This window comes from Adiantum capillus-veneris, chromosome 8 (genome assembly GCF_014529385.1).
Source record: "Adiantum capillus-veneris isolate H3 chromosome 8, ASM1452938v2, whole genome shotgun sequence".
Taxonomy (NCBI): domain Eukaryota; kingdom Viridiplantae; phylum Streptophyta; class Polypodiopsida; order Polypodiales; family Pteridaceae; genus Adiantum; species Adiantum capillus-veneris.
In genome coordinates, this window is record NC_140938.1 from 132,598,445 (window position 1) to 132,624,144 (window position 25,700).

Here is a 25,700-nt window from a genome sequence, read left to right on the forward strand (position 1 = left end):
CGTCTGGATGAATCCTGGGAAGGACTCTTCGTCGGCCCACTCTAATGCGTGGGTCATGCGATACTTGAACTTCATAAAGGTCTGCAACGCTTGCTTCTTTGGGCCGCGCCGAAAGCGACACAAAGTCATATGTGGCTCCTTCAATGCTTCAACTTCGCCTATAGTCATGCGTTTACCATCTTCAAGAATCTCCGAGGCTGAAAATTCCTAAAACCGCTTCCAATACAAAAACATGAATATACCTGTTCCATGTAAAGTGACTGGAAAAATACTATTCCTTCGAAAAAACTGTGCATGCAATGCAGAAGAACAAAGTGACGGAGTGCCAAACCGTCCATCAAACACACACAAACAATGAGATCGAATCGTGACTTTCTGATCTAAATCTATCAATTGTGGCAAAACACAATGGAAATGCCTATGCTTGATGGTCAATCCTTCTTGTGCTCTTTCGGATACTGTGTTATGCCAAGGAAGAGACATGGAATGTGACTTCTTTGAATGCAAACATTTCTTCTTTTCATGAGAGTTCCAAGAGGACTTGGGTTACGTGCGACCTCAACAAGCAAAAAAATAAATTATGTGGTTCTTGTGGTACTTTCTTTGAGTAATACAGAACACTGCCAAAGCTCTGATACCAATGTTAGGTGCAGCAATAGTGAATGTTGAACTTTCCTCAAGATGAGTGCTCCGAACTGTGCTCAAGGGTTCCTTTTACTTACGGAAGGGAGAGCCTTTCGTTCCTTCAGTGAGAGAGTAAATGGACACAAATAAAGTGGTGATCACTGTGAACGAAGGTGCTGAGACTGAGAGATAGAGAGAGAAGAATACGACACCAGAATGTTGTCAAACCCTCCTCCGAAGGCCCCACTCTCTATGGCGAGAGCGGTCTACTATTGATTGCACAAATCTCTACAATGCTTGGACTTGCTGACGATGTCGACGACGATGAGACAAGCTGAAATCTGAAAATGCTAAGGGCTGAAATCTGCAAATCTTTATCTGCTGAATTCTGACTCTATGTTGATGACGATGGCGGTGAGACGATGCAACAATGACGGGCTGAAAACGCAGATGCTGAAATCTGCGTATTCCGAGCTGAAACTGCAAACTACGCTGGATCTGACCGTGCAACGAGGATCTGTTGTGGGAAGGTGAGATCTGCGAGGTTTGGGACTTGTTCTGCAGTGAGTCTATGCTGAAAACTGAAAACGCTGGTGTTACAATGGATCTTGTTGCGGAGAATCTGCAAAACGCTAAGGGGTCACTGATGCAAAACGCTAGGGCTGAAAACTGTCCTGCTGTGGAGACCTGATAACGCTAGGACTGATCTGCTGTTCTGCAACTGTCAAGGCTGATCTGCTATGCAAAACGCCAGGGCTGGTCTGTCATGCAAAAACGCTAGGCCTTGCTGTTGATGCAGAAAACGCTAGGGTCTCTTGTGGGGGTCCTACTGAGAAGGTGCATGTTGAACAAAGGTGCTATTGAAATGCTAGCGTTAGGGTTTTCTTATATAGTTCCTTGCAAAATTGCCCTACCTAGTTCCCAACAAAAGTCACTTAAAAATAATAAGTGAAAAATGCCAAAAATAGGGAAAATAGGTCTATGCATTGTAAAAATGCTCTTGATGGGTTCTGATGGAAATCTGATGTTCATGTTGTGTGCAACCAGAGGATACATCTATTCTAAATGTCTGGACATGCACGGTCTGCGAACAGACTCACAAAAATGCGAGAACACTTCCTATTCTAAACTGACTGAACTGAATTGAACCCTTGTCATGAAGTAGCTTGTCCATGTACACAAAGGGTTAGATGTGTCACGTGACAGAATGATTGAAAAGAGTTGTTGTGACTCCCGGCTTGGACCTGGATGGTTATGCAGGAGGAGTATTAAGAAGTCTGAGCAGTGGTTACTCTCAGCACCTCCAAACGACGCAGGCTGCGGTCTAGGGGGCGTTTGGTTGTAAAAGGCCTCTAAATCTCCCGGCCCGAACCTTTTTAGGTTATGCGGGAGGACTGATGAGGGTGTCGTTGAATATCTCCCGGCCCGGACCTTGCTAGGTTATGCGGGAGGAGTGTTCGTCGGGCAACTTTATGTTTCTATGTCTTGTAACATGCATATGTGAGCATTTGTGTTGGATTGTGATGTGCCAACCACTGAACATTCCTAATTGGATGAGATTGCCTGGGTATGTAATTTTAGTGCATCAAGACACCCGTGGAAGATCAGTGCGGTCTGGGTGTGATGGCTAATTTTACTACGCCGGAATATCAAGAGTTCCGATCTGGACGAAAGGAGAAGCCAACTCCTTGATCAAAAGAGCCGAAAGGAGAAGCCAACTCCTTGATCAAAAGAGCCGAAAGGAGAAGCTAACTCCTTGACAAAAAGAGCAAACTGATTGTCCCTCGGAATGACCCTAGGAAATTTTTGAGCTAGCTTGAGTTGTTTCGCAGATATGTTGTAATCGCGGACGATTACTCTCTTTCAAGAAGGGGAGATGTCACAAACTGCTGACGTGTCAAAGCCCTGAAGAATAAAGCCAACTTGCAGATGCCGACCGAGTGGCCTAAACCCTAAGAAGAACAAGTAATAGAAGAAGAAGTCCTACCAACTTATAGGGACCCCATCCAATGGGGTCCCCAAGTGACATAAAGGATTAAAATAAAGCAGGACCCACACACACACACAAATCCGGAAATTGCGCTGACATGATGACGTGGCAGAACTGTACAGATTTTCGTGTTTCACGCTGATAGTGCTGACGTGGCAGTTGTACGGGATTCCGTGATTTACGTTGGCAGCTTTTTGGCATTGCTTTTGGCCCAAAAGCTTTTGAGTTTGAAGGCTTTTCATGTAAACTACTTTTCATTAGCCAAGGGCCTTTAAATATGTGCTAAGGGCTCATTCTCTGGCATGCTTCCTGGAGAGGGTGCAGAGTCTGGAGTACCGGCTTGTATTGTGTTGATGCAATATAAAGAAATACCGAAAGGGGCGCCAAGGTTTGGGGCCAATACTCTCTGGGGTGGAATTCCACCACTCCATGTCGCGTGTTGTCTCTCTCTCAGTTCAGTTGTTATTTAAGTGCTAAAAGTCTGTTCAGTTTGTTCTTTTCTATTGGCACGTGGTGCCCGTCTTTGACAGTTCAAGCTCATTGAAACGTTTGATCGAGATTCTACGATGAGAGCAGTCACCCTTCTTCGACAGTTATTTGCCATCAAGTTTCCACCCAAAAGTCTTTGCAATCATTTCTTATGAAGGGTAAAGTTATTCATGATCAACTAGCGGCTATGAAAAGTGCACTGACTAGTCAATTAGCTGCTTTGGTATTCACAAAGTTGCTTGAGGTGTACGAAACGGTGTCTAGGACACTTCGGCTAGAAATCACGAAGCAAAAGCTGGATTTGATGATCTTAGCTCTTTTCTGATTGAGGAGGAAGCCATGTTAATAACTCAAGGCAAAATTCAGATTTTTGCCAAAAGTGTGGAAGCACTTGCTGCTTCGGATTCCAGAAGAAGTCCAATAGCCGTTGTTACAACTATGAAAAGCGTAGTCATTTATCTAGAGATTGCAAATCCAAAGGTAAAGACAAAGGCTCTACAAAGGACAAAGGAAAAAGCAAGCATAATGAGGAAAGCAATGATAATGACTCAAGGAAGGAAAGTAAGGAATCTGTTGGTGTGGTGGAGACTACGCTGGCAAGGACTCCCGCCTTCTAGTTAAGTGGAGACCGTTGCCGCCACTAGCTTAAGCCAGAGAGAGGATTGTGGCAGAGAGGGGCAAGCAATACTCCATATAAATAGTTTGGAGCCTAAGTTATCGGTGTTTGAACACGTGGGTCAAATTCAAGGCACATGCATCTCGCAAAGGAACCAATCAAACATATCTAAAACACTATGGATGAGTGCACCAATCCAATGTTGTTGGCCGGATTATGGACAGGATGTGTTTCACATTTCAATATCTTGGAATATTTTGGAAGTGACATGTTCACAAATCACAAATGGGGATTCTTTTCTTAAACGTAGTGTGGTCTATAGTTCAATATGCTAAAAGACAACTTGTGCTCAAGATGGCATTCTTCTAAGGTACATAGTTGGAGGTAGCAAATCCGAGGTGTATCCAACAAGGAGGTGTTGCTTGGGTGTCCATGGTAGCTTCTTCATCGACGACTTGGTCTCACCATTTATGTCCACTATGAGTTGCAGAGAGGGTGTTAAAGTTATGGCATCTCAAGTGAACTATCCAATGCGATCCCATTATTTATTTTGGTTGTTAGGTATTTATTTTATTTATTTGTCAAAGTCTAAAGACCAAGACAGACCGAATCAAAGTCCTTGAACAATCGAGGCTTCTCAAGGACACTAAGATTTGGTTTGCAGGAAAATGGGCAGTTTATCGAAGAGGTAAGTAAAGCCATTATCCAAGAGTTTCGAACTCCCAAACCGGCCCCCTCACCTACCCCTCTTTAGGTTTTGATCATCTTATCTTCTCTTTTGTTTTCAACCCTCGTTGGACCCTTAGGCCTTAACTAAGACGTATCTGACGACCCCCTCACTTAGAATGAATCCTTATAATGGTTTGATTTCAATCCCATAGGTCATATCTGACCTTCGTGGACGATAATTCTCTCTCTCTCTCTCTCTCTCTCTCTCTCTCTCTCTCTCTCTCTCTCTCTCTCTCTCTCTCTCTCTCTCTCTCTCTCTCTCTCTCTCTCTCTCATCAGAGGATCCGGATCACTTTGGCCCGACATGCACGACGCCCGGTCAAACCACTGACCATGGAGGAGATTGATGAGATCCGCCAACGACCGATGCTGGATCTCCTGTGATTTAGTTATCCCAGCTAGCTGCTTAGTTCACGCCTAGCAATTTAGGATTCCATAGCATAGTATTTTTATTGTCATTTTGTTACTTTTGTTACTCTGACTTTGTATCAGATCCACCACATTGTAGCTTTATGGTCTCATAGGTCACTTTGGCCTTTTAAAGACGTTAATATATAACATTTCATCTCATCTCATCTCATCTCTCTCTCTCTCTCTCTCTCTCTCTCTCTCTCTCTCTCTCTCTCTCTCCCACCCACCATGGACAAGTTGCCTCCTTTTCAATACTCTCTACAGGTACCCTTGAGGTCTCTGACACGGGTAGAGATTAATAGACTCATTCGTCAGGATCTGATCCAGCTGGACACGAGGAGGACATGGATAGAGCCGATACAGGAGTTGGGCACAAAGATGGCTTTCTATAGAGAGCAACTTCTCCACCTCACGGGGGATGGGTTTGTGATTCGACCTAGCTATATGGACACGCATCTTTCTCATGGTTTGCGTTGTGCCATTGGCCAGATACGCACGTCCTCACATTAGCTCAAGATTGAGACTGGCAGATACAGAGGGACACCAGCAGATAACAGGATATGCCGCTTATGCCATCTAGAGCCAGAGACAAAGGTACATTACATATGTCATGGCACAGGGTACTATGAGATACGAGGCTGCTTTCATTGTCTATTCAGAGAAGGTTTTGGGCCTCTATCTAGGGTCATGAGTTATGAGGATCAGAGATGTCTTGTGCTATATCTACTCGAGTTACACATGCATAGAGAAACTTTACTTGGGAGAGCTGAAGAGAGACAACCCCAGAGACAAATCACAGATTTCTTTACACTGGATAATGTACACCCAGAAGAACAGACAGAAGAGCAGCCAACAGTGGAGAGGTCTGCCCGCACTACTGGCATTCTCATAGACCGAGCATTGGAGCTAGGTGTGAATGATGTCCAGCCAAATGGCAGTGAGGGTATCCTGAAGGAGCTGTGGAGCCGCACTTAGAATACGAGCTCTCCAAACATTCCATAGTGTAATACTAGTGATGACTGAAAAAACTTCATCACGTGTCTGAGAATCCCCCTGCCAAGCAATATGTGGTAGCATAGCCAAAGTCCCTCGCCGATAACCAGTCAAGGTAAGCATAAAGGCTGGATCTGTATCTGAGCCCTCGTAGAAAAGATGGGGGCCGGGCATCGGCATCAACCATGAGACAGATCCCCAAGTAATCCATGCTGAACACCTGCTCTGCTAAGCAGAAAGCAAACTGCAAGCCACACTACATGGGAAGCTGAGCATGACCAAAGACAGTGTGTAGGTGACTCAAGTAGTCGCAAAGGACAGCGAGTCCATAATGGATCATGACCCATAGTAGCTAGCCAAGTCCCAACTGGAAGCCCCGCATGTGCAATCATCCACATGAAAAAAGAAATACGACGAGCCGCATGTAAATCCCAGATGGCGGACCAAAACTGCTGTAGATAGGCATGGGAGAGGCCTGAATGTAACCAGAAACGCATACGAGTAGGCTGCTCTGGCTGCTGTCTCATCAATGCTAACCGTCCAATCCTGACAGTGTACTCAAAGAAGGATACAGGAGCACCGGTGGGTTCAAAGTGAGGCCAATGCCACTCTCCTGGGTCCCAATAAAGCTGAGACAGGGCACGACCCTCCCACACCCAAAGCCTCCAAAGTGCAGCATCAGCGGAAGTGAAACGGGGGTCAACACAACGACGCTTCCTGCGGGAGCCAACTACTCTAATGGCCTCCCATCGAGCTCCAGGAAGGACAAGGTGCGGAGAGGTGGCATCATATGTCAATCTAGCATGAATCCCCTGAGACTGGTCAGTATCAACTGTGAATAGCATGGTGTCTAAACATACTAATAAGAGAGTGCGCTCTCTCTCTCTCTCTCTCTCTCTCTCTCTCTCTCTCTCTCTCTCTCTCTCTCTCTCTCTCTCTCTCTCTTTGACTGCTGCTGCTGACGCGCGCCAACTGCCTGTTGCTGACCTGCGCCACCTGCTTGTTGCTGCCTGCGCGCCACCTGTTTGCTGCTGCCTGCGCCACTTGCTGGCTGCTGCCTGCGCGCCACCTGGGCTGCACCCTGCTGTTCAGCTGGACTGCGCCCTCCCCCCCCCCCCTGTTGTGACAGTGCGCCGCCACCCCCAACCCCCCACCACACGGCATTACTAGCGTCTGAACTGCGCCCCCCCCCCCCCCCCCCCCCCCCCCCCCCCCCCCCCCCCCTCAAACCCGCAGGTGCATTACAGTGCGGACATTTTCAGATTTCCTGCAGGGAAAGTTCAGAATCTCAAGATTTAAATAATTTGCAGCATTGACAAGAAATTGCAGAAATTTGCAGAAAATCAAAAATGTATGATTGATATGGGGAACACACATGTATGCATCATGCGGGACAGGGATGTATGTGTGATGTGGACATAGGGGGTTTGACTTGGCAGAAAGGGCAGATTGTATTTTTTATTTTTGATGGACGTAATGACTGCTTCGCCGGTATGTAAGCCCCATCCGAAGGCAACTTTTGTGCTTACAAACAAGCGGATTACACAAATGGAGAGGGAGATGAAAGGCTGGAAAGCCGATATGGAGGGATGGTGGAAAGAGAAGGCCAACCTTCTTCAAATGTTTCTCAACGAAGGCGCGCAGTGGAAGAAAGAGAAAGAGGACCTGCACGCAGAGCTACAAGCAATTAAGGAGGACTCCAAATCACTTAAAGAAGAGGTCTCGGCTCTCAAGCGAGAACTTGCCGATAGAGCGAGTAGTGGACTAGAGGAGGGGGAATTCCAGCCTTCGGTAGTAGAGGAAATCAAGGTCATCAAAGAGCAAGTACGGATGATCAAAGAGGAGGAGAAACAAAAGATGGTAAAGACGTCTTCGTGGATGGATGCGATCACGAAGACGCAAAAGAAGGCGGATGAGACCGAGAAGTGGATAGAAGTCGCTAAGAAAGGCAAGGGGAAAGAAACCACATCTGTCCCCACTCCTACAATCATCAACATGACTCTAGAAGAAGAACAACGAAGGAAAACTAGAGCTTTGCATATAAGAGTAACCGGTCTAAAAGACTGAGATGATGTGGAAGGGGAAGTTGAAGAACTTCTCCGCATGATGGGTAGTGAAGCTACTCATACAAAGGCATGGAGGGTGGGGAAGAAGACACAAGGCAATGGGGAGACTTCAAAAGGGAGAGCTCTAATCATCCGTTTCCCATCCATGGAGGCAAAGAAGGACTTCTTGAAGAAGCGTCCTACACTAAAGAAAACGGGCATATTCCTTGGAGATGACCTCACTCTCACACAACTTGCGCATATGAGAGAGGTAATGCCAGAGATTCAAGCGGCAAGGGAGAAGGGAAAGACGGCCTTCTCCAGAGATGGCCGGGTTGTGATTGTAGAGCGGCGCTCCACATGACGGTGCGAGACCCGTGGGACCACCCTCAAAGTTGTCACGTGGAATTGTAATGGATCTATGCGACTTGATGTGGGCGCCTTTGAGGATAGTTTCAGGGGAAGAGACATCGTCTTCTACTCTGAGACACATCAGGCCCATGGGCAGTCTATGCCTCACATCAGTGGATATAGATGGGAGACTGCCTATAGACAGTAGACACGATCAGAGCGCAAAGGGCAGGGATCAGGAGGAGTGGCAGTGTTATTCAGGGAGGAGTTGCAGCCATTGATACATATAGCCCGCAGAGATGAGCAAGCTAGGTACATGTGGGTGAGGTTGAGAGCAGAGACAGACAGATATCTTTACATTGCTATTTGCTACTTTCCCCCGAGCACGTCAGTGTATGCACCGCCCAGAGGACAGTCCCCTTTCTCTATTTTGGATGATGACATATGGGAGTTCTCTAGAGATGGTGACATCATCATTCTAGAGGATTTCAATGCTAGGACTGCCCATCATCAGACAGTATTTTATGATACTTCAGAGGAGATGCTGAGAGAGCTGGATGCTGCAGAGACAGGCCTATCCAGACTATCACAAGATGGAGAACACACTGAGTATGGACGACACTTGATAGACATGGGGACTGCACATGGATTGGCCATCTTGAATGGCCTAGAGAGATTTCCCGCCTCAGGGGGTTTTACATGCTTTCCACACAGACATGGAGCCAACACAGTGGACTATGTCATGGCACAGTCGAGCCTCATCTCTAATATCCAAGATCTCACGATTGGACCAAGACCTGTTGGTGTGGCAGTGGATCGTGCTCTTGTGTCAATGACCATCTCCTTTCAGTTTAGTGTAGCACACAGGCTACGGACAACAGCCCCTACTCGCTACACCTTCACGCGGGAGACAGACTCTGTATACATAGATGGGATCTACAGACGCCTATGCACAGAGGAGCCAGGGCGACCTCTGGAGGAGCTTACTACTATATTGACACAGACACTACATGATGCAGCAGCAGAGGCATACCCACATACCCAGCGTGAGCAAAGACGCTGTTCGAGCATGCCCCAGAACAATTGGTATGATGAGGAATGCCGGGACACTAGAGCTAGACTTCAGAGGGAGGTGCTTTTGGGGGACATCAATCACAGACAGTCACAGATTGACTTCCGACGCCTAGTGCGACGGAAGAAGAGGGCATTTTTGGCTCAGCTAGAGCAGGATCTATATCAGTTGTTCTTGAGTCAGGATTCACGTGAGGCATGGCGGCTCTTTCAGGAGCACTCTCCCCCCCCCCCCCCCCCCCCCCCGCCATCACTTCTACAGAGGACTGGGGCCAGTACGCATCATCTCTGTACACAGTTCCTGAGCAGCCCTCCCTTCCCGACCCCCCCGATCCATGCCCACACACACGTGCTTTTTTCACCGCAGAGATGGTGAGGAAGGCCATTGACAGGATGAGGACTAGGAGAGCTTACGATCATGATGGTTTAGTGGCTGAGCATTTCACACATGCCCGAGATCTACTAGCAGAGCTTCTAGCAGTGATGTTTAACCGTGCCATGTGTGAGGGCTTGCCTGATACTTGGAGCCTATCTACTATTGTACCTATCTTCAAGTCGGGAGACCCTATGGAGCCTGGGAATTATCGCACTATCATGATTGGACACACATTGGCACGGTTGTACGCATCCATTCTTGAGCAGCAGCTGAGTAGATGGGCAGAGAGGGAGGGGATACGCGCAACCGGGCAGGCAGGGTTCAGGAGGGGTTTTTCTACTCTTGACCATATCTTGACACTCAGAGCCATCATTGAGGAGGGTAGATCGCGTGGGAAACGGATCTATTGTAGCTTTGTGGATTTCCGCAAAGCTTTTGACAGAGTGCCTAGAGCTAGATTGATGCGCAGATTACAGCAGATGGGAGTACCCACAGAGCTCATTTGGGGGGTCATGGCATTATACAGGTCAGTAGTGGGGCGGGTACGCACCTCAGAGGGCCTATCCACCCCGATTCACTCCACTATTGGGGTGAAGCAGGGCTGCCCGCTCTCTCCTACTCTATTTGGTATGTATGTGGATGAGGTTTCTGACTACATTTTGAGAGATGGTGATAGAGGTGCACAAATGGCAGGGACATGGATTCCATTATTGTTATATGCTGATGATATTGTGTTGATCTCCGACTCTCCGGAGGGGATTCAACGTCACTTGGATGCTTTGAATAGGTTTGCTCAGGAAAGTGGTTTGTCCGTCAACCTTGGTAAAACCAAGGTCATGGTATTTAATACCACCCCACAGTGGATCAGGAGGTCAGCACCAGCATTCACATACGGCCAGGCGACTGTGGAGTATACAGATGCGTACACTTACCTCGGAGTGGTTTTTAGTGGGCCAACATTTTCATTGAGGAGGGCAGCAGAGACTAGACTGACCAAAGCCCATGCAGCATTGGGTAGATTGGAAAGGATGTGTTCACATGTTTAGTTTCACGAGCCTAGGACGAAGCTCTGGCTCTTTGACACTCTGGTGGCTTCTGCATTACTTTATGGAGCTAAGATCTGGGGACCTTCATTAGATCATTACGGGAGGACAGGCCGCAGTGATGGATGGGGGGACATGGAGAAGCCTCTGGTCTCTATGATCTCGCGGCTCATTAGAGCCAAGGCCTCACTACCACGTGCTATTGTTCGAGCAGAGCTAGCTGCCCCCCCACTAGTGGTTGAGGCGCTCACCAGATCGGTCTCCTTCATACACCGCATGTGGGAACTTCCCAGAGACAGATATGCTCGCCTTGCACTTGAGTCCTCTCGAGAGTTAGCCATGCAGGGAGATACAGCAAGCTGGTATGGGGAGATGACATCATGGTTTCAGGCGCATGGGTTCAGCATAGACAGATTGCCTCCCTTCCAGTACTCACTGGATGCACCCTCTCTGACTCTTACACAGTCCGAGACCACCAGGCTCATCCGCCAGGACTTGACTCGGCTAGACACCAAGAGGACATGGATACAGCCAGCACACGAGCTGGGCACGAAGATGGCTTTCTACAGAGAGCATCTCCTCCAGCTTACAGTTGATGGCTTTGTGACGAGGCCGAGATACATGGACACCCACTTGTCTCATGGGATACGATGTGCTATGGCCAGATACGTACATCTTCACACCAGCTGCGGATCGAGACTGGGAGATACAGCGGAGTACCAGCAGAGGCCAGGACATGCCCCCTGTGTGACATCGAGCCTGAGACAGAGTTGCACTACACATTCCACTGCCCCGTCTACTACGAGATACGAGGCCGCTTCCATTGCTTGTTCAGAGAGGGCTTTGGACCATTCTCCAGAGTCATGCAGTACGAGGATCAGAGATGCTTGGGTTTGTTTTTGCTCGAGCTACGAAGACATAGAGAGAGCCTGATGAGAGGAGAGGCTAGCCAGTCCCAGAGACAGATCACAGATTTCTTTAGAGCTGCCACTGGACACCCGGAGGAGTTACTACCACAGCAGAGCTCGTCGTCTCACACCAGAGGCACACTGATCGACCGAGCGACCGAGCTTGGAAGATCCAGACGCCCACGACTGCGGAGGACTACACAGCATCGACGGAGGCTGCATCAAAGGATTCGGATCACTTTGGCTCGACATGCACGACGCCCGATCAGACTACTGACCATGGAGGAGATTGATGAGATCCGCCAGCGACCGATGCTGGATCTCTTGTGATCTAGCTATCCCAGCTAGCTGTTGTTCACACCTAGTAGTTTAGGATTCCATAGTATTTTATTATGACATTTGTCATTTCATTTTTGTCATTGTTATCTTATTACCCTGACTCTGACTTTGTACCAAATCCACCACATTGTAACTTTCTGGTCTCATAGGTCACTTTGGCCTTTTGAAGACGTTAATATAACATTTCATCTCTCTCTCTCTCTCTCTCTCTCTCTCTCTCTCTCTCTCTCTCTCTCTCTCTCTCTCTCTCTCTCTCTCTCTCTCTCTCTCTCTCTCTCTCTCTCTCTCTCTCTCTCTCTCTCTCTCTCTCTCTCTCTCTCTCTCTCTCTCTCTCTCTCTCTCTCTCTCTCTCTCTCTCTCTCTCTCTCTCTCTCTCTCTCTCTCTCTCTCTCTCTCTCTCTCTCTCTCTCTCTCTCTCTCTCTCTCTCTCTCTCTCTCTCTCTCTCTCTCTCTCTCTCTCTCTCTCTCTCTCTCTCTGGGGATCCTATTTTCAAGTCAGGGGATCCTATGATACCCGGGAACTACGGTACCATTATGGTAGGTCACACTTTGACCCGACTGTACGCATCCATTCTTGAACAAAAATTGAGTAGATGGGCAAAGAATGAGGGCATAAGGGCAACAGGACAAGCTGGATTCAGAAGAGGTTATTCCACTTTAGATCATATTCTTACGCTCCCATTATTGAGGAAGGAAGAGCAAACGGGAGAAGGATGTATTGTTGCTTTGTGGATTTTCGGAAAGCTTTTGATACAGTACCAAGGGCCAGATTGATGCGCAGGATGCAAGAGTTAGGGGTCCCCAAAGAGATTATTTGGGGGATCATGGCCTTATACGGATCAGTAATTGGTTATGTACGTACTCCAGAAGGGGATTCCGACGTTGTTCATTCCACTGTTGGAGTAAAGCAGGGATGCCCACTGTCCCCTACTTTATTTGGTATGTACATCGATGAGGTATCAGATTACATTGAGAGAGAAGGTGACAGAGGTGCTCAACTTGCAGGGTCATGGATCCCTTTGCTGTTGTATGCAGATGATATTGTATTGATAGCAGAATCACCAAATAGAATGCAGAGGCAGCTAGATGCTTTACATCAATTCGCGGAGGACAATGGACTGTCGGTAAACTTGGGTAAAACCAAAGTTATGGTGTTTAACCCCACACCGCAGTGGGTTAGGAGATCGGCACCTACATTTGCATATGGCCAGGATACAGTAGAGTACACAGATGCATACACATACCTTGGGGTGGTATTTGCAGGACCGAAGTTTACTCTTAAGAAAGCAGCGGATGCTAGATTATCTAGAGCCTCTGCGGCCTTGGGAGGGTTGGAGAGGATGTGTTCACAAGTGCAGTTTCAGGAACCACGAACAAAACTGTGGCTCTTTGATACTATGGTGGCTTCGGCTATGCTTTATGGGGTCCAGATCTGTGGATCAGGATAATTGGAAGTCAATGGAGAGACCTTTGGTATCTATGATTTCCCGATTGATTAGAGCCAAGGCCTCCGTACCACACGCGATTACCCAAGCGGAACTAGCGGCCCCTCCGATAGAAATTGAAGCTCTTACCAGATCAGTGTCCTTTATGCATGGTTTGTGGGATACAAATAACTGCCGATATACTAGATTGGCCCTCGAATCCTCTCGACAATTGGCAATGAAAGGGGATACATCATGCTGGTATGCGCAACTGTCATCGTGGTTTCAGAGACACGGGTTCAGTATGGAAAGATTACCCCCCTTCCAATACCCACTTGAGGCTCCATCACTGGCAATTACACGAACGGAGATTAATAAAATCATCCGACAGGATCTTATACAGTTGGATACTAAGAGGACATGGGTAGACCCTACACAAGAACTGGGCACGAAGATGGCCGACTACAAAGAAAACTTCCTACAACTATCTGAAGATGGATTTGTGATTCGCCCAAGTTACATGGATACCCACCTGTCTCATGGTTTGAGATGTGCTATTGGTCAGATTCGTACATCCTCACACCAATTGGAAATTGAATTTGGCAGATTTAGGGGAATCCCACCTGAAAGCAGAATTTGCAAGTTATGCGGAATGGAGCCGGAGACAGAATTACACTACATATGCCACTGCACAGTATACTACGAGATACGTGGGCGTTTTCACTACCTCTTTAAAGAAGGCTTTGGACATCTAGATAGAATCATGCAATACCAAGATCAAAGATGCTTAGGCTTGTACCTACTGGAACTACATCGGCACAGGGATAATCTAATGAGAAGACAAAGAGCACTACAGCCTCAGAGGCAGATCACAGATTTCTTCGGATCGAGTGAAGCAGGAGTGGAAGGGGAAGCAAGAGGCCAGCAGCCAACACAAAGGAGTACCCACATTCATACCAAAGGCACCCTAATTGACAGAGCGATTGAGCCTAGGAAATCGAGACGACCAAGACCAAGAGGCAGAAGCACACTTCACCGGAGGAGACTACAACAAAGGATTAAAAGCATTCTAGCCAAACACCCAGAATGCTCCTAAGAAGTTTATTTAATACTTTGTATTTAGTTTTTCACATTCACTTTCACACTTTTCACACCTAGTACTTTAGTACACCACTTTGTATCAGTTTGGTCTCATAGGTCATTCTGGCCTTTTGAAGACGTTAATATAACATTTCATTTCATTTCTCTCTCTCTCTCTCTCTCTCTCTCTCTCTCTCTCTCTCTCTCTCTCTCTCTCTCTCTCTCTCTCTCTCTCTCTCTCTCTCTCTCTCTCTCTCTCTCTCTCTCTCTCTCTCATTCTCTCCTTGGTCTCTTCGCTTCCGCATCGTCAAATTTGACATCATCTTCTTCCTCCTCTAACATCTGTGTCATCCAAGCCCTCGTTGTCATAGTTGATTGCATTCCTAAGGTGTTTCCCAAAAGCACCACGATGGGTACCTCAAGAACCGAATGCATAGAGACGAGCACCCTTGGCCGCCATGACGGAAAAAGCAGGCTTTCTTCCAACTAACCAAGAAAGATTTGACTTGCGTGGTTTGGGAACTAGAACATGCCCCAAACTAACCATCTCTCGATACACTTGGCACTCAACCTCTTATCTATAGACTCTCAAGAGTGATGGAAGAATTGGATCCTTTCTGGTTGGTAGAAGACGTCGACTTTGGTTTTGCTTTGATTTCATTGGCATCTTTGTATTTAGGGTTCACTGTTTGCCACTTATTATAGACTTCTGTCATTGACTGAATCCATATGTGCTTGGCATAGAGAGGATCTTCCACAAAACCAAGAAGTCAATCCATGCAGACTTGTACCTCCAACTATCGCCATCAATCGGCAAGAGTTGAATCTATCTCTGGGTCGAGAGCCACTCACAAGGCGGTGCATCCATAGCAAACACACAACTAAACTGGGAAACTGATAACACCTGAACTTAAAAGAGCACAGGGGATGAGACATGAAAGAGCGTAGTTCCCTACCCAGATACACTAAGATAGGCACGCCACACGGTACTACTTTTTATAATGATAGCTTTGCCGAGGAGCCACTTTGCAGGCGTGTAACTAGACACTAATCTTCCACAAGTGAATCCCAAGGCATACTTGAATAGGCACACGAACCATAAAGCAACTAATATAGTGCATTCAAAAGGAAAACTTCTGTCCCTCTCTCTCCTTAAGGCATTCAAACTTCAAAGGCAAATTTCTCTCCCTTATACCCCTCAACAAAATGGTGTTGTGAGGGCCATGAGAAAAATGGCTACACCCGCTTGCATCATGTCTCTCTCTCTCCCCCCTTCATCTTGGAATGAAGTTGTGGCTATCTTTTAAGCTACTCTCTCACAAAAGCAATGGACGGTATCATTTCAGAAGAGTTTTTTATAGGTCGTAAACCCATCGTCCATCTGCATGATTTGGGTTGTGATGCCCATGTTCATGTGTCTTCAAAGAAAAGGATGACTTTGGATGCTAAATCATCAACAATTATAGTTGGAAGGTAGAGTCTAGACAATGTAGGAGGTTGCCTGCGTCCCTTGGAAAACCATGTGGACAAAATTGCTCGAGTATCTATTTCAATTCTAGTAGCCAACACAAAGGAAACATGAAAATATTGTTGCTTGCCCAAAGATCGTGAAAATAACCAGCCTTTGTCTTGTTTGCTGCTAAAATTGTCAAAAATTTGAATAGGCCCTTTCACTGAAAAGGTGGGAATGGGGGTAGTGCAAAGATAAGCACGCTTAACCAGAGCCTCACAAATAACATCTTGAGAACTTCCAGAATCAAACAACACGACCACTCTTTGAACATTGATGTGACAGTAACATTTAATGAGATCCTCGTTGTAAACGTCCCTCCTACTTATCTTCTAGCTCTACCAAACTTAGGATGTCAACCTCAGGGGTTGAACTAGGTTGAGGAGTGGTAGAATTAGATTTATATTCTTCCTTTGAACAGCCTGTTTTAATGTGACCTTGAACGTGACACTAAAAGCACCCGGTACAAAGCTTGTTCCTCTTTTGTTAATTGCCCACCGAAAATTATCTCAAAGACTTTTTTATTAGGAGAGAGTTTAGGTTTGTTAGATTTATACTTAACCCCAATTCTATTCCTTGTCATTCTTAGTATTTACCATTAATTACCATCGTGAGTTTTCCCTTATTATGATTCATCTCCTTAAGTTGTAATGATGAGAGAGAACAAAATTCCTTCAAAGAAGGATCCCTAACGAAATCCTGCGGACTGGAAGGCATAATCCCAAAAAGTCCTTTTCTCTGCTTATGCCTACCTCAACGGTGTACATGAGGTGGAGCCTAGCTGGTACTGCTAACAAAGGCTCATATGAGCTGGCGGACACTGATGGAGCGGGAAACTATTGGAGGCTTGTACCTAGCTCTCTGGCTGGCCATTGCGGAGCACGGTTGTTTATCTCAATAGTGCTGCAAGCTTGGCTGCTGCTTCATGCTGAGGCAAACAAGACATCATTTGGAGCCTACATGGAAGCTCTTAAGATTCCATTCAGTATCGAGGAGGCGGTGTTAGCAGAGAGTGCATCTCCTAGATGTGTTGGAGACTCTATTTTGTACAGTTAAACATGTACACTCTAGATACGGAATTACGATTTTGGAATCGTTGGTCATTTTGGACATTGCAAATCATAACAAAACTTTCTTCTTTTCCTTCTAGCAAATATAAAAGAACTGCCCCATCCAACACTACATCATAAAGGAATCTGTGGTAAAAAAACATGTCTACTTAATGATGAGGATTAAGCAAATCTGTAAGGTTGAAACCTTGATGGCTTACAAAAAAATTGGGATGAGGAACCTCACATCATTCAGAAAATATAGTTTTTTTGAAGATGCCGAGGGTCCAGAACCATTCTCAGGGCCAGCAACTGACTCAATCTCCGTGTTCTTCAAAGGAGAATTCAATCGGCGAGCAGCCGCCTGTAATTTGCAAAACTTGCACGTCAATTATCATTTAACAAAAGGATTCACAACAATTAGTCTTGTCTTCACTGAGAACACTGATGCGGGAGGTCATTCATGCATTCAAAGTCTCTTGTTGATAAAGTCATGTCCAGAAATCATATTCAAAAATAATAACTCTTCATTTAACTGATCTGATACAATTCTTGCAGACAATAGTAAGGGTACAAAATTCAGATGAATCGACAGGTAATAAGCATAATGATTCTGTGAAAGTGCAAAAGGCCAAATCTCCAGTCAAACAAGAGCTGATTCAAAGCATGCTGTCTCCAGACTTGACTAGTCCTAAGAAGGGTGAGTACCTACACACGATACAACAGTTTCCTAAGAAAATTTTCTGTAATATTGTTTGTACAAATCTACTCTTGAGGTGATGCCAAAAAAAAAAATTCCATTGCCATCCTTTCAGAAATGATCATAGCCCCACTCAATTGTCGTAAAATTACACAAACAAACAAACATATGGTCTTCGGTCCTCACACAATCCCTCCATGTTAAAAAGTACCTTCCCTAAAAGCCACTTACACTCTCATTATACTGAAGAGAGCTAGTATAAAGTGTGAACCACATACCACCGCAGATGCAGCTGAGCTAAGCTCAGCAAGGCACACTCCAATGGCACTCTCCTTGCATAATCCAGCCCCAGAGAAGCGACTGCTTGGTGACACTGCACGCCACTTTGCAGCCAACCTTGAAGATCCTTGTCGCGTAGTTCTATAACCCTGCACACAAAGCCATATGACTAGGCCAACAGGACAGAATAAAACGCAAGCAATAAGCTTTTATTAACCTTGTTCTTCAAGGGATTTGTTGGGATATCAACGTTAAGATAACATCCTTTCGAAACAAATTCTCTACTGGTATCTCGCAAAGCAGCCTTGATGATTGGCAGACAAAGACTGGCAGCCATTTTGAAATCTGTATCAATACTTTCTCCCCTCTTCCTGTTTTATTTAAGATGGATAGTTAAAATATGTATCAGAATGGATAAATCAATATCTTGAAAGCTCAATGCATCATACCAGTTGAGTGAAAATGCAATAGCAGGCACTCCACAAATTAGTGCTTCCCGAGCACCTGCCACAGTTCCCGAATAAAGTCTGCCACATGAAAAGTAACATTTTAAGCCGGCAACAGCACTGTAAATGAAATGCTACTTTGTGCCTTCTAGATCTTTTTCTGCCAACTTGAAGCATGTCAGCTGTTGAAGAACAAAAAGTGGACGTGAAGTAAGCTACTTCTCGGCACCATAAAAGTGTTGTTTGTGACACACCTAGGTAAATGCACATGCACATGGCTCTATGTGCCACATGGACATGCTACATCGACTTCCAGAGCCAATCCTATACATAAGAGTGTCTTAGAGACTAGGGTATTTGATACCGGTAATTTTGTAAGCATGTTCGCAAGACCTGCATGCTCGGGTTTTCCAGTTTTGGAACCCTCTTGCATAAATGGTTTGTATATGTCTTGACGGATGTTATTGCACTTTGGTGGGCATCATTACGAGCATGTAGATTTAGCTTACAGGAATCCAAAGTGCCAACTATTCAGGAGATGTGCAATAGTTCCGCCGAGAAACTAAGCAATCTAGACCCCTCTTTAAAAACGAATATGATTAATTTTTTAAATCATGTCAAGTCATTACCCTACCTCAAGTGAGCAAAATATAAGAGGATACTCCCATACATATAAAAACCACGATCTGGAAAAGGGAGAGCACCATCTCCAAAGGAGAATCAACATTGGTGTTTCCTACACCAGCCAATTGGCACCCTTTTCTTTAGGGTTCAGCCACAGTGGTTCACCCCCATCTCTGCCAAGCGACTCCTCTTTGCTGGTGGAAGTCGGCTAGAGTACACGCAATCTAGAGCATATACCACATCGGTAACTGCATGGAGGGGCCTTGAGAGGGTTGGTTGGAAAACTATCGGTGCATCATTACTAAGAGAGAGAGGCTCACAGACCGGGACACACACCCAAAGACAGATCACAATGTTCTTCCATCCAAAGATTGAGCAAAGACAAGCAGCCAGAGAGGATGGATACGAGGCATATCACTAGCAAAGGTATATGGAGTGATTGAGCAACACAGTTGGGGAGATCCAAGAGGCCTAGGATGAGGGGATGCTCCCATCACCGAAGGAGGTTGCAACAGAGGATCAGATCTATATAGGCGAGACATGGGAGACACCCTGAGCAGACTCTCACCATGGAGAGCATCGACATGATCATGCACCAACCAATGTGAACCATCTTCAGATTCTGATACACATATATCCACCATTTTGTATTTGTTCTTTGAGATACACACCAACCTTTTGTATATGTACCCCTCAAGCTCTTTGATACCCACCTTTTACAACCCTAGTAGTGTTTCTATTTAGTTAGTTTCTTTCTTTTAGTTAGAAGTGTTTCTATTTAATTAGTTTCTTTCTTTTTATCCGGACCTTGTATCACATTCAGCATGATGTAACTCTTTGGTCTCAATGCTCATAGGTCATTTTGGCCTTAGCAGAAATTAATATAACACTTCCCTTCATCATCTCTCTCTCTCTCTCTCTCTCTCTCTCCCCCCCCCCCCCCCCCCCCCAACAGAGGAGATGACTAGGGAGCTTGATGTTACAGAGATGGTGTCACGACGACGTGGCAATTGCTAACACGAATTATTGGTTTCTTTCCGATGATTTTTGTTTAAATTTTGGGGACCCTCTTTTTGAAGTTGCAAATGGCCGGACATTGAATGGCCCATGTGAAATTTCACCCGCAGACGGGAAGTTGTTTGGACTGGAATTCGAGTAGTAAAAGGGTGTCTAGGCTCGGTTCAAAGTCATCTAGGTTCCCTTGCCCCACTTAATAAGTTGGTGGATACTAAGAAGTTAACTCCAAAGAGGCATAGTGACAAGGTGGGGTCACCCAGAGAAAATCGCCCAAGAACTTGGCTACATTGCATTTTTGGACGTTGTCCAAGTGGTGAACAATGGTCAGATGGCCAGTGAGAGTCCAATGGAAGCATTTCCTAAAATTTAGTGAAGTGCTATTTTGGGCCACGAAATTTGTTCGCGTCATTAGCTTCAGAATGACAAGAGGAACATTTTATTACTCTGTTGCAAAGTCAACTGATGCACCAATCAAGAGATTTTCAAGTGGGAAGCCCAATGCGAGGAAATTGCATTCATGAGTGCCAAGTGGCACTTTTTGGCCAATTTACCAAGTCTAGGAGAACAGAACTCGTAACTGACTTTTTGGAGCAGTTTCGAAGGTTGATAACTCTGATTTTCAACCATTTCTCTGCATTTTTGAGCTTCCCATGACTTTACCTAGGACCAAGGAGCTCATTTTCAGCATTGGAAGGCATCAGATGCGTGTTTACAGGGCTGTTTTGCTGCGTTTTCAACGATACGCAGGTTTTGGCAGCCATGGAACTCTTCCCCTTTTGCATCTATTTGTTCACAGATGCATTACAAGTCAAGCGCAGAAGAGGGGGCGCTCGATTTATGATGGGGGGATGCTTCATTGAGAACCTTTCACGTTAAGAGCTATTGACTGCAAGCTTTCCCTCATGTACAGTGTAGTGCAAGAAGTCATGTCCTGCACATCTTACACTGCTCTCTCTCTCTACGTGCAGCAATGTGATGCCCCACAAGAGGGCTCTTCATTTGAACTATGTACAGCTGTGTGGTCATATGTGTTTTCGCTGAGGCAAGAACCTCTCTGAGCAGTAACAGGAGTAGCTAACTGCTGCTCCAAAAGCAGGCACCGGTGAGGGTGATAACCTCACCGTACAAGTGCGTTTTCAGCGCTGGTTATGTGCTGAATTTGGACTGTTTTTCAACCATACGGATGCCAAAACCATTGGGAACAGTGCCCCACTGTACAAGGACTGTTTAGGAAAAAACAGTAAATACATCGTGCTGTATCTACTGTTTTTGGGCAAAAAACAGAGGGTTTACCATTTATGTCAGTGGAAGTGAGTTCCAGCAGGGGAATTGGTTTCAGGCAAGTTTTGGGGTTGTTATGCTACCGAAATTTTGCCAGAACAGGTGGTATCTAGCTGGATAGAGGTAAAGAATTCCTAGGACTCTTCTTTGTAATTTACCCTCTTAAAGAATAAAGAATACCGAAAGGGGCACCAATTTTGGGGCCTACAGGTTGTCGGCTTTGCTCGGGGTATTTTAACTCCCGAGCCGTGTGTGTGCTTGAAGTGTTAATTCCCATCGCAAGTTACCTTTGCAAGTTCTCTCTGTGTGTGAAAATCTGGAGTAAAGTAAAGAATTTCGGGTGAAAGCCATCGTCTACCGCCCTACAGGCCGGTTTCAGATGGGCCTATCCACACTATCACTGGATGAGGAGCACACTGAGTATGGCCATGGACACATGGGGACTGCACATGGATTGGCCATTTTGAATGGCCTATAGAGATTTCCCACAATGGGAGGTTTTACATGTTTTCCACATCGACATAGGGCTAGTACAGTGGATTATTTTATGGCTCAGCCAAGTCTCATTCCATTTTTTCAGAATTTCATGATGGGCACTAGGCCAATTGAACTAGCAGTTGATCATGCTACCTTGTCTTTCACGCTCATGTTTCAGTTCGACACAGCTCCATTAGGAAAGGTCTCCACACACACTCGGTATACCTTCATGAGGGAGACGGCTTCTGTGTACATTGATGAGATATACAGGCAACTATGCACTCAGGAGTCGGGACGGCCACTAGATAAGCTCACTCAGATACTGACAGAGACGCTCCATGATGCAGCATCAAAGGCATATCCCCAGTCAGTCTACACGGAGACGATCTGGGAGAATGCCCCAGAACAGCTGTAATGATGAGGAATGTAGAGAGACGAGGATCGGACTAAAGAGGGAGGTGCTTATGGGTATTAACACAAATAGACATCACGGATTATCTTTCGCCGCCTAGTGCGACAAAAGAAGAGGGCTTATATAGCTTAGTTAGAGAGGGAACTGTATCAGCTATTTATAAGATAGGGACTAAGGTGAGGCATGGAGGCTATTTCAAGAGCATTCACCACCACCACCCATCACCTCCACAAAGACATGGGGGGAATATGCCACATCTCTCTACACAACATCAAGGCAACTACCTTTGCCGGACCCACCACAGACATGCCCAGAGACATGCACTTTCTTTACTGCTGAGAGGGTAAGTGTCACGTGACATCCCAACCCTATGTGTCCGTGGACAAGCTACACCACAGCAAGGTTCAGTTAGTCCAGTCAAGTCTAGATTAGCAGTGATCGAGCACTTTTGTGAGTCTATTCGTAGACCATGCATGCCCAGTCACTTAGCATAGATGCATATCCTCCGGTTGCACACAGCATGATCATCAGTATTCCCTTCAGAATCCATCAAATTCAGTCAGGGGAATTTTCCAGTGCATTTAGCCTATTTTCCTATTTTTGGTTATTTTCACTTATTATTTTTAAGTGACTTTCCAACAAAAGTAGGTAGGGCAATTTTGCTAAGTTAATATATAAGCAAACCCAAGCTAGCACTTTCTGGCAGAAGAGGCAGCAGGAGCTTCCCGCTCAACATGCAACTTCTCAACAGTACCCCCCCCCCTCATGACCCCCTAGCGTTTTCCATCTCCAGTAGCCATCGCCATAAAACTCCAGTGCTTGGTGTTTCCAACCCTTACCGGCAGCAGCATCAAGTTTCCACTAACGCTAGCCATCCTTGGTCATCATCAGCGATTTCAGCCATTACTAACACCAGCATCATCAGGCACTTCAGCGTTTCTGCTTTGCAGAGTCAGATCAGCCTAGCGTTTTTGGCTAGCAGCAGGAACCATCAGCGTTTTTCAGTTTCAGCCCTTATTGCATCAGAACCATAGTGTTTTCAGCCTACGACACAGTAGCAGATCAGCCCCCATTTGGTTGCAGATGATCCCCCATTTTCAGCCATAAAAACGCAGCCAAAACAGTCATTTTCAGCCACTGAAAGTCCCGAGATTCAACGATTAGAAGATCTCAGATTTCAGCCATCAAGTCGTCGTCGTCATCGGCATAGTCCCATTGCATCAGTCCATTGCATACGCATTGTACACCTTTGTGCAATCAAAGTTAGACCACTCTCGCCGACGAGAGTGGGGCCTTCGGAGGAGGGTTTTACAACTCTCGGGTGTCGTATCTCTTCTCTCTCCTTCTCTCGGTCTCATTCACTTGCACGCACAATATCCACTCACTTTGTTCGTGATCATAGCACTCTCCATAAGACGGAAAGCTCTCTCTTTCCCTAAGAACTAAAAGGAACCTTGAGCAATAAAGATCACTAATCTTGAGAAAATACAACATTCATTCCGCTGCACCTTACAGTAAGGAAAGCCATTGACAAGATGAAGACAAGGAGAGCACATGATCATGATGGTATGGTAGCGGAGCATTTCATCCCTGCCAGAGATATGCTTGCAGAGCTTCTTTCTATGATGTTTAATCAAGCCATGTATGAGGGTTTTCCTGGGACTTGGAGTATGTCCACGATTGTGCATATCTTCAAGTCAGGAGATCCCATGATTCTTGGTAATTATCGCACAATCATGGTTGGACACACATTGGCTAGGCTGTATGTCTTGAGCAAGAGTTGAGTAGATGGGCAGAGAGAGGGCATAAGACTGTCAGGGCAAACAAGATTCGGGAGAGGTTTCTCTACTCTTGACCAAATTCTGACACTCAAAGCTATTATTGAGGAGGGTAGACACCATGGCAGGAGGATCTATTGTAGCTTTGTGGATTTCCGCAAAGCTTTTGACACAGTCCCGAGAACCAGACTTGTACGTAGACTTAGACTACAGGACATGAGTGTGCCTCCAGAGCTGATTTGGGAGATCTTGGCTTTATATAAGACATTGGTGGGGCGGGTACGCACTACTCAGGGCATGTCTGACATGGTCCACTCCACTATTGGGATGAAGCACGGATGCCCCCTATCTCCGACTTTTTGGGATGTATGTGAATGAGTTTTCAAACTATGTAGAGCAAGAGGGAGACAGAGGTGCTCAGCTAGTAGGGACATGGATTCCGTTGTTGATAAATGTTGATGACATTGTGTTGATTTCATATTCTCAAGAGGGGATGCAGCGTCATTTGGATCCATTACAGGTGTTTTCCCAGGATAGTGGAATGTCAATGAACCTTGGTAAGACCAAGGTAATGGTGTTTAACACCACGGCACAATGGGTTAGGAGGTCAGTTCCCACCTTTACGGGTGGTCGAGAGACTATGGAGTATACATATGCATATACCTATCTTGGGGTGGTCTTTAGCGGCCCGGTATTCTCCTTGAGGAGGCAACATTAGGGAGACTAGAGAGGATGTGTTCACAAGTTCTCAGGAACCTTGAACAAAGCTTTGGCTTTTTGACACTCTAGTGGCTTCAACTATGTTTTATGGAGTTCAGATATGGGGACCCTAGGTGGATCACCGTGGCAAATCTGGTAGCACTGATGGATGGAGAGACCTCTGGTCTCTATGATTGTCAGATGATTGGGCTAAGGCCTCAATTCCACATGACATTATTCGAGCCGAGCTTGTCACAAGACGGGCACCACGTGCCAATAGAAAAGAACAGACACAAACACTTTAAGCACTTCAAATAACAACTGAACTGAAAGAGAGAGACCACACACGACACGGAGTGGCGGAATTCCACCCCAAAGAGTATTTGCCCCAAACCTTGGCGCCCCTTTCGGTATTTCTTTATATTGCATCAACACAGTACAAGCCAGTACTCCAAACTCTGCACCTTCTCCAGGAAGCATGCCAAAGAATGAGCCCTTAGCACATATTTTAGGCCCCTGGCCTATGAAAAGCAATTTACATAAAAAGCCTTCAAACTCAAAAGCTTCTAGTCCAAAAGCTACCAGCGTAAATCATGGAATTTCGTACAACTGCCACGTCAACAGTCAACGCAAAACGAGGAAATCCGTACAGCCTACCACGTCATCATGTCAACGCAATTTTCGAAAATCTGCCATGTCATCAGTTCATGCGCAAGCCTTTGTGTGTAGGTCCTGCTTTGTTTTAATCCTTTATGTCACTTGGAGCCCCATCGAACGGGGTCCCCATAAGTTGGTAGGACTTCTTCTTCTGTTACTTGTTCTTCTTAGGGTTTAGGCCCCTCGGCCGGCATCTGGAAGTTGGCTCCATTCTTCAGGGCGTCAGCAGTTTGTGACATCTCCCCTTCTTGAAAGAGAGTAATCGTCCGCGATTACAGCATA

At 45.9% G+C, this 25,700-nt stretch overlaps 1 protein-coding gene across 1 annotated transcript in view; it reads right to left on the reverse strand.

Annotated features, from left to right (window-relative positions):
* Positions 1–25,700, reverse strand: part of LOC147452983 (uncharacterized) — a 47,426-nt gene that overhangs the window by 9,953 nt on the left and 11,773 nt on the right. The window contains exons 5-8 of the mRNA XM_086518534.1: positions 18,477–18,554; positions 18,245–18,398; positions 18,027–18,176; positions 17,296–17,412 (exon numbers count right to left, since the gene is read on the reverse strand). Coding sequence (XP_086374660.1) covers positions 17,296–17,412; positions 18,027–18,176; positions 18,245–18,398; positions 18,477–18,554 — 499 coding nt within the window. The remainder of the gene's footprint in view (positions 1–17,295; positions 17,413–18,026; positions 18,177–18,244; positions 18,399–18,476; positions 18,555–25,700) is intronic.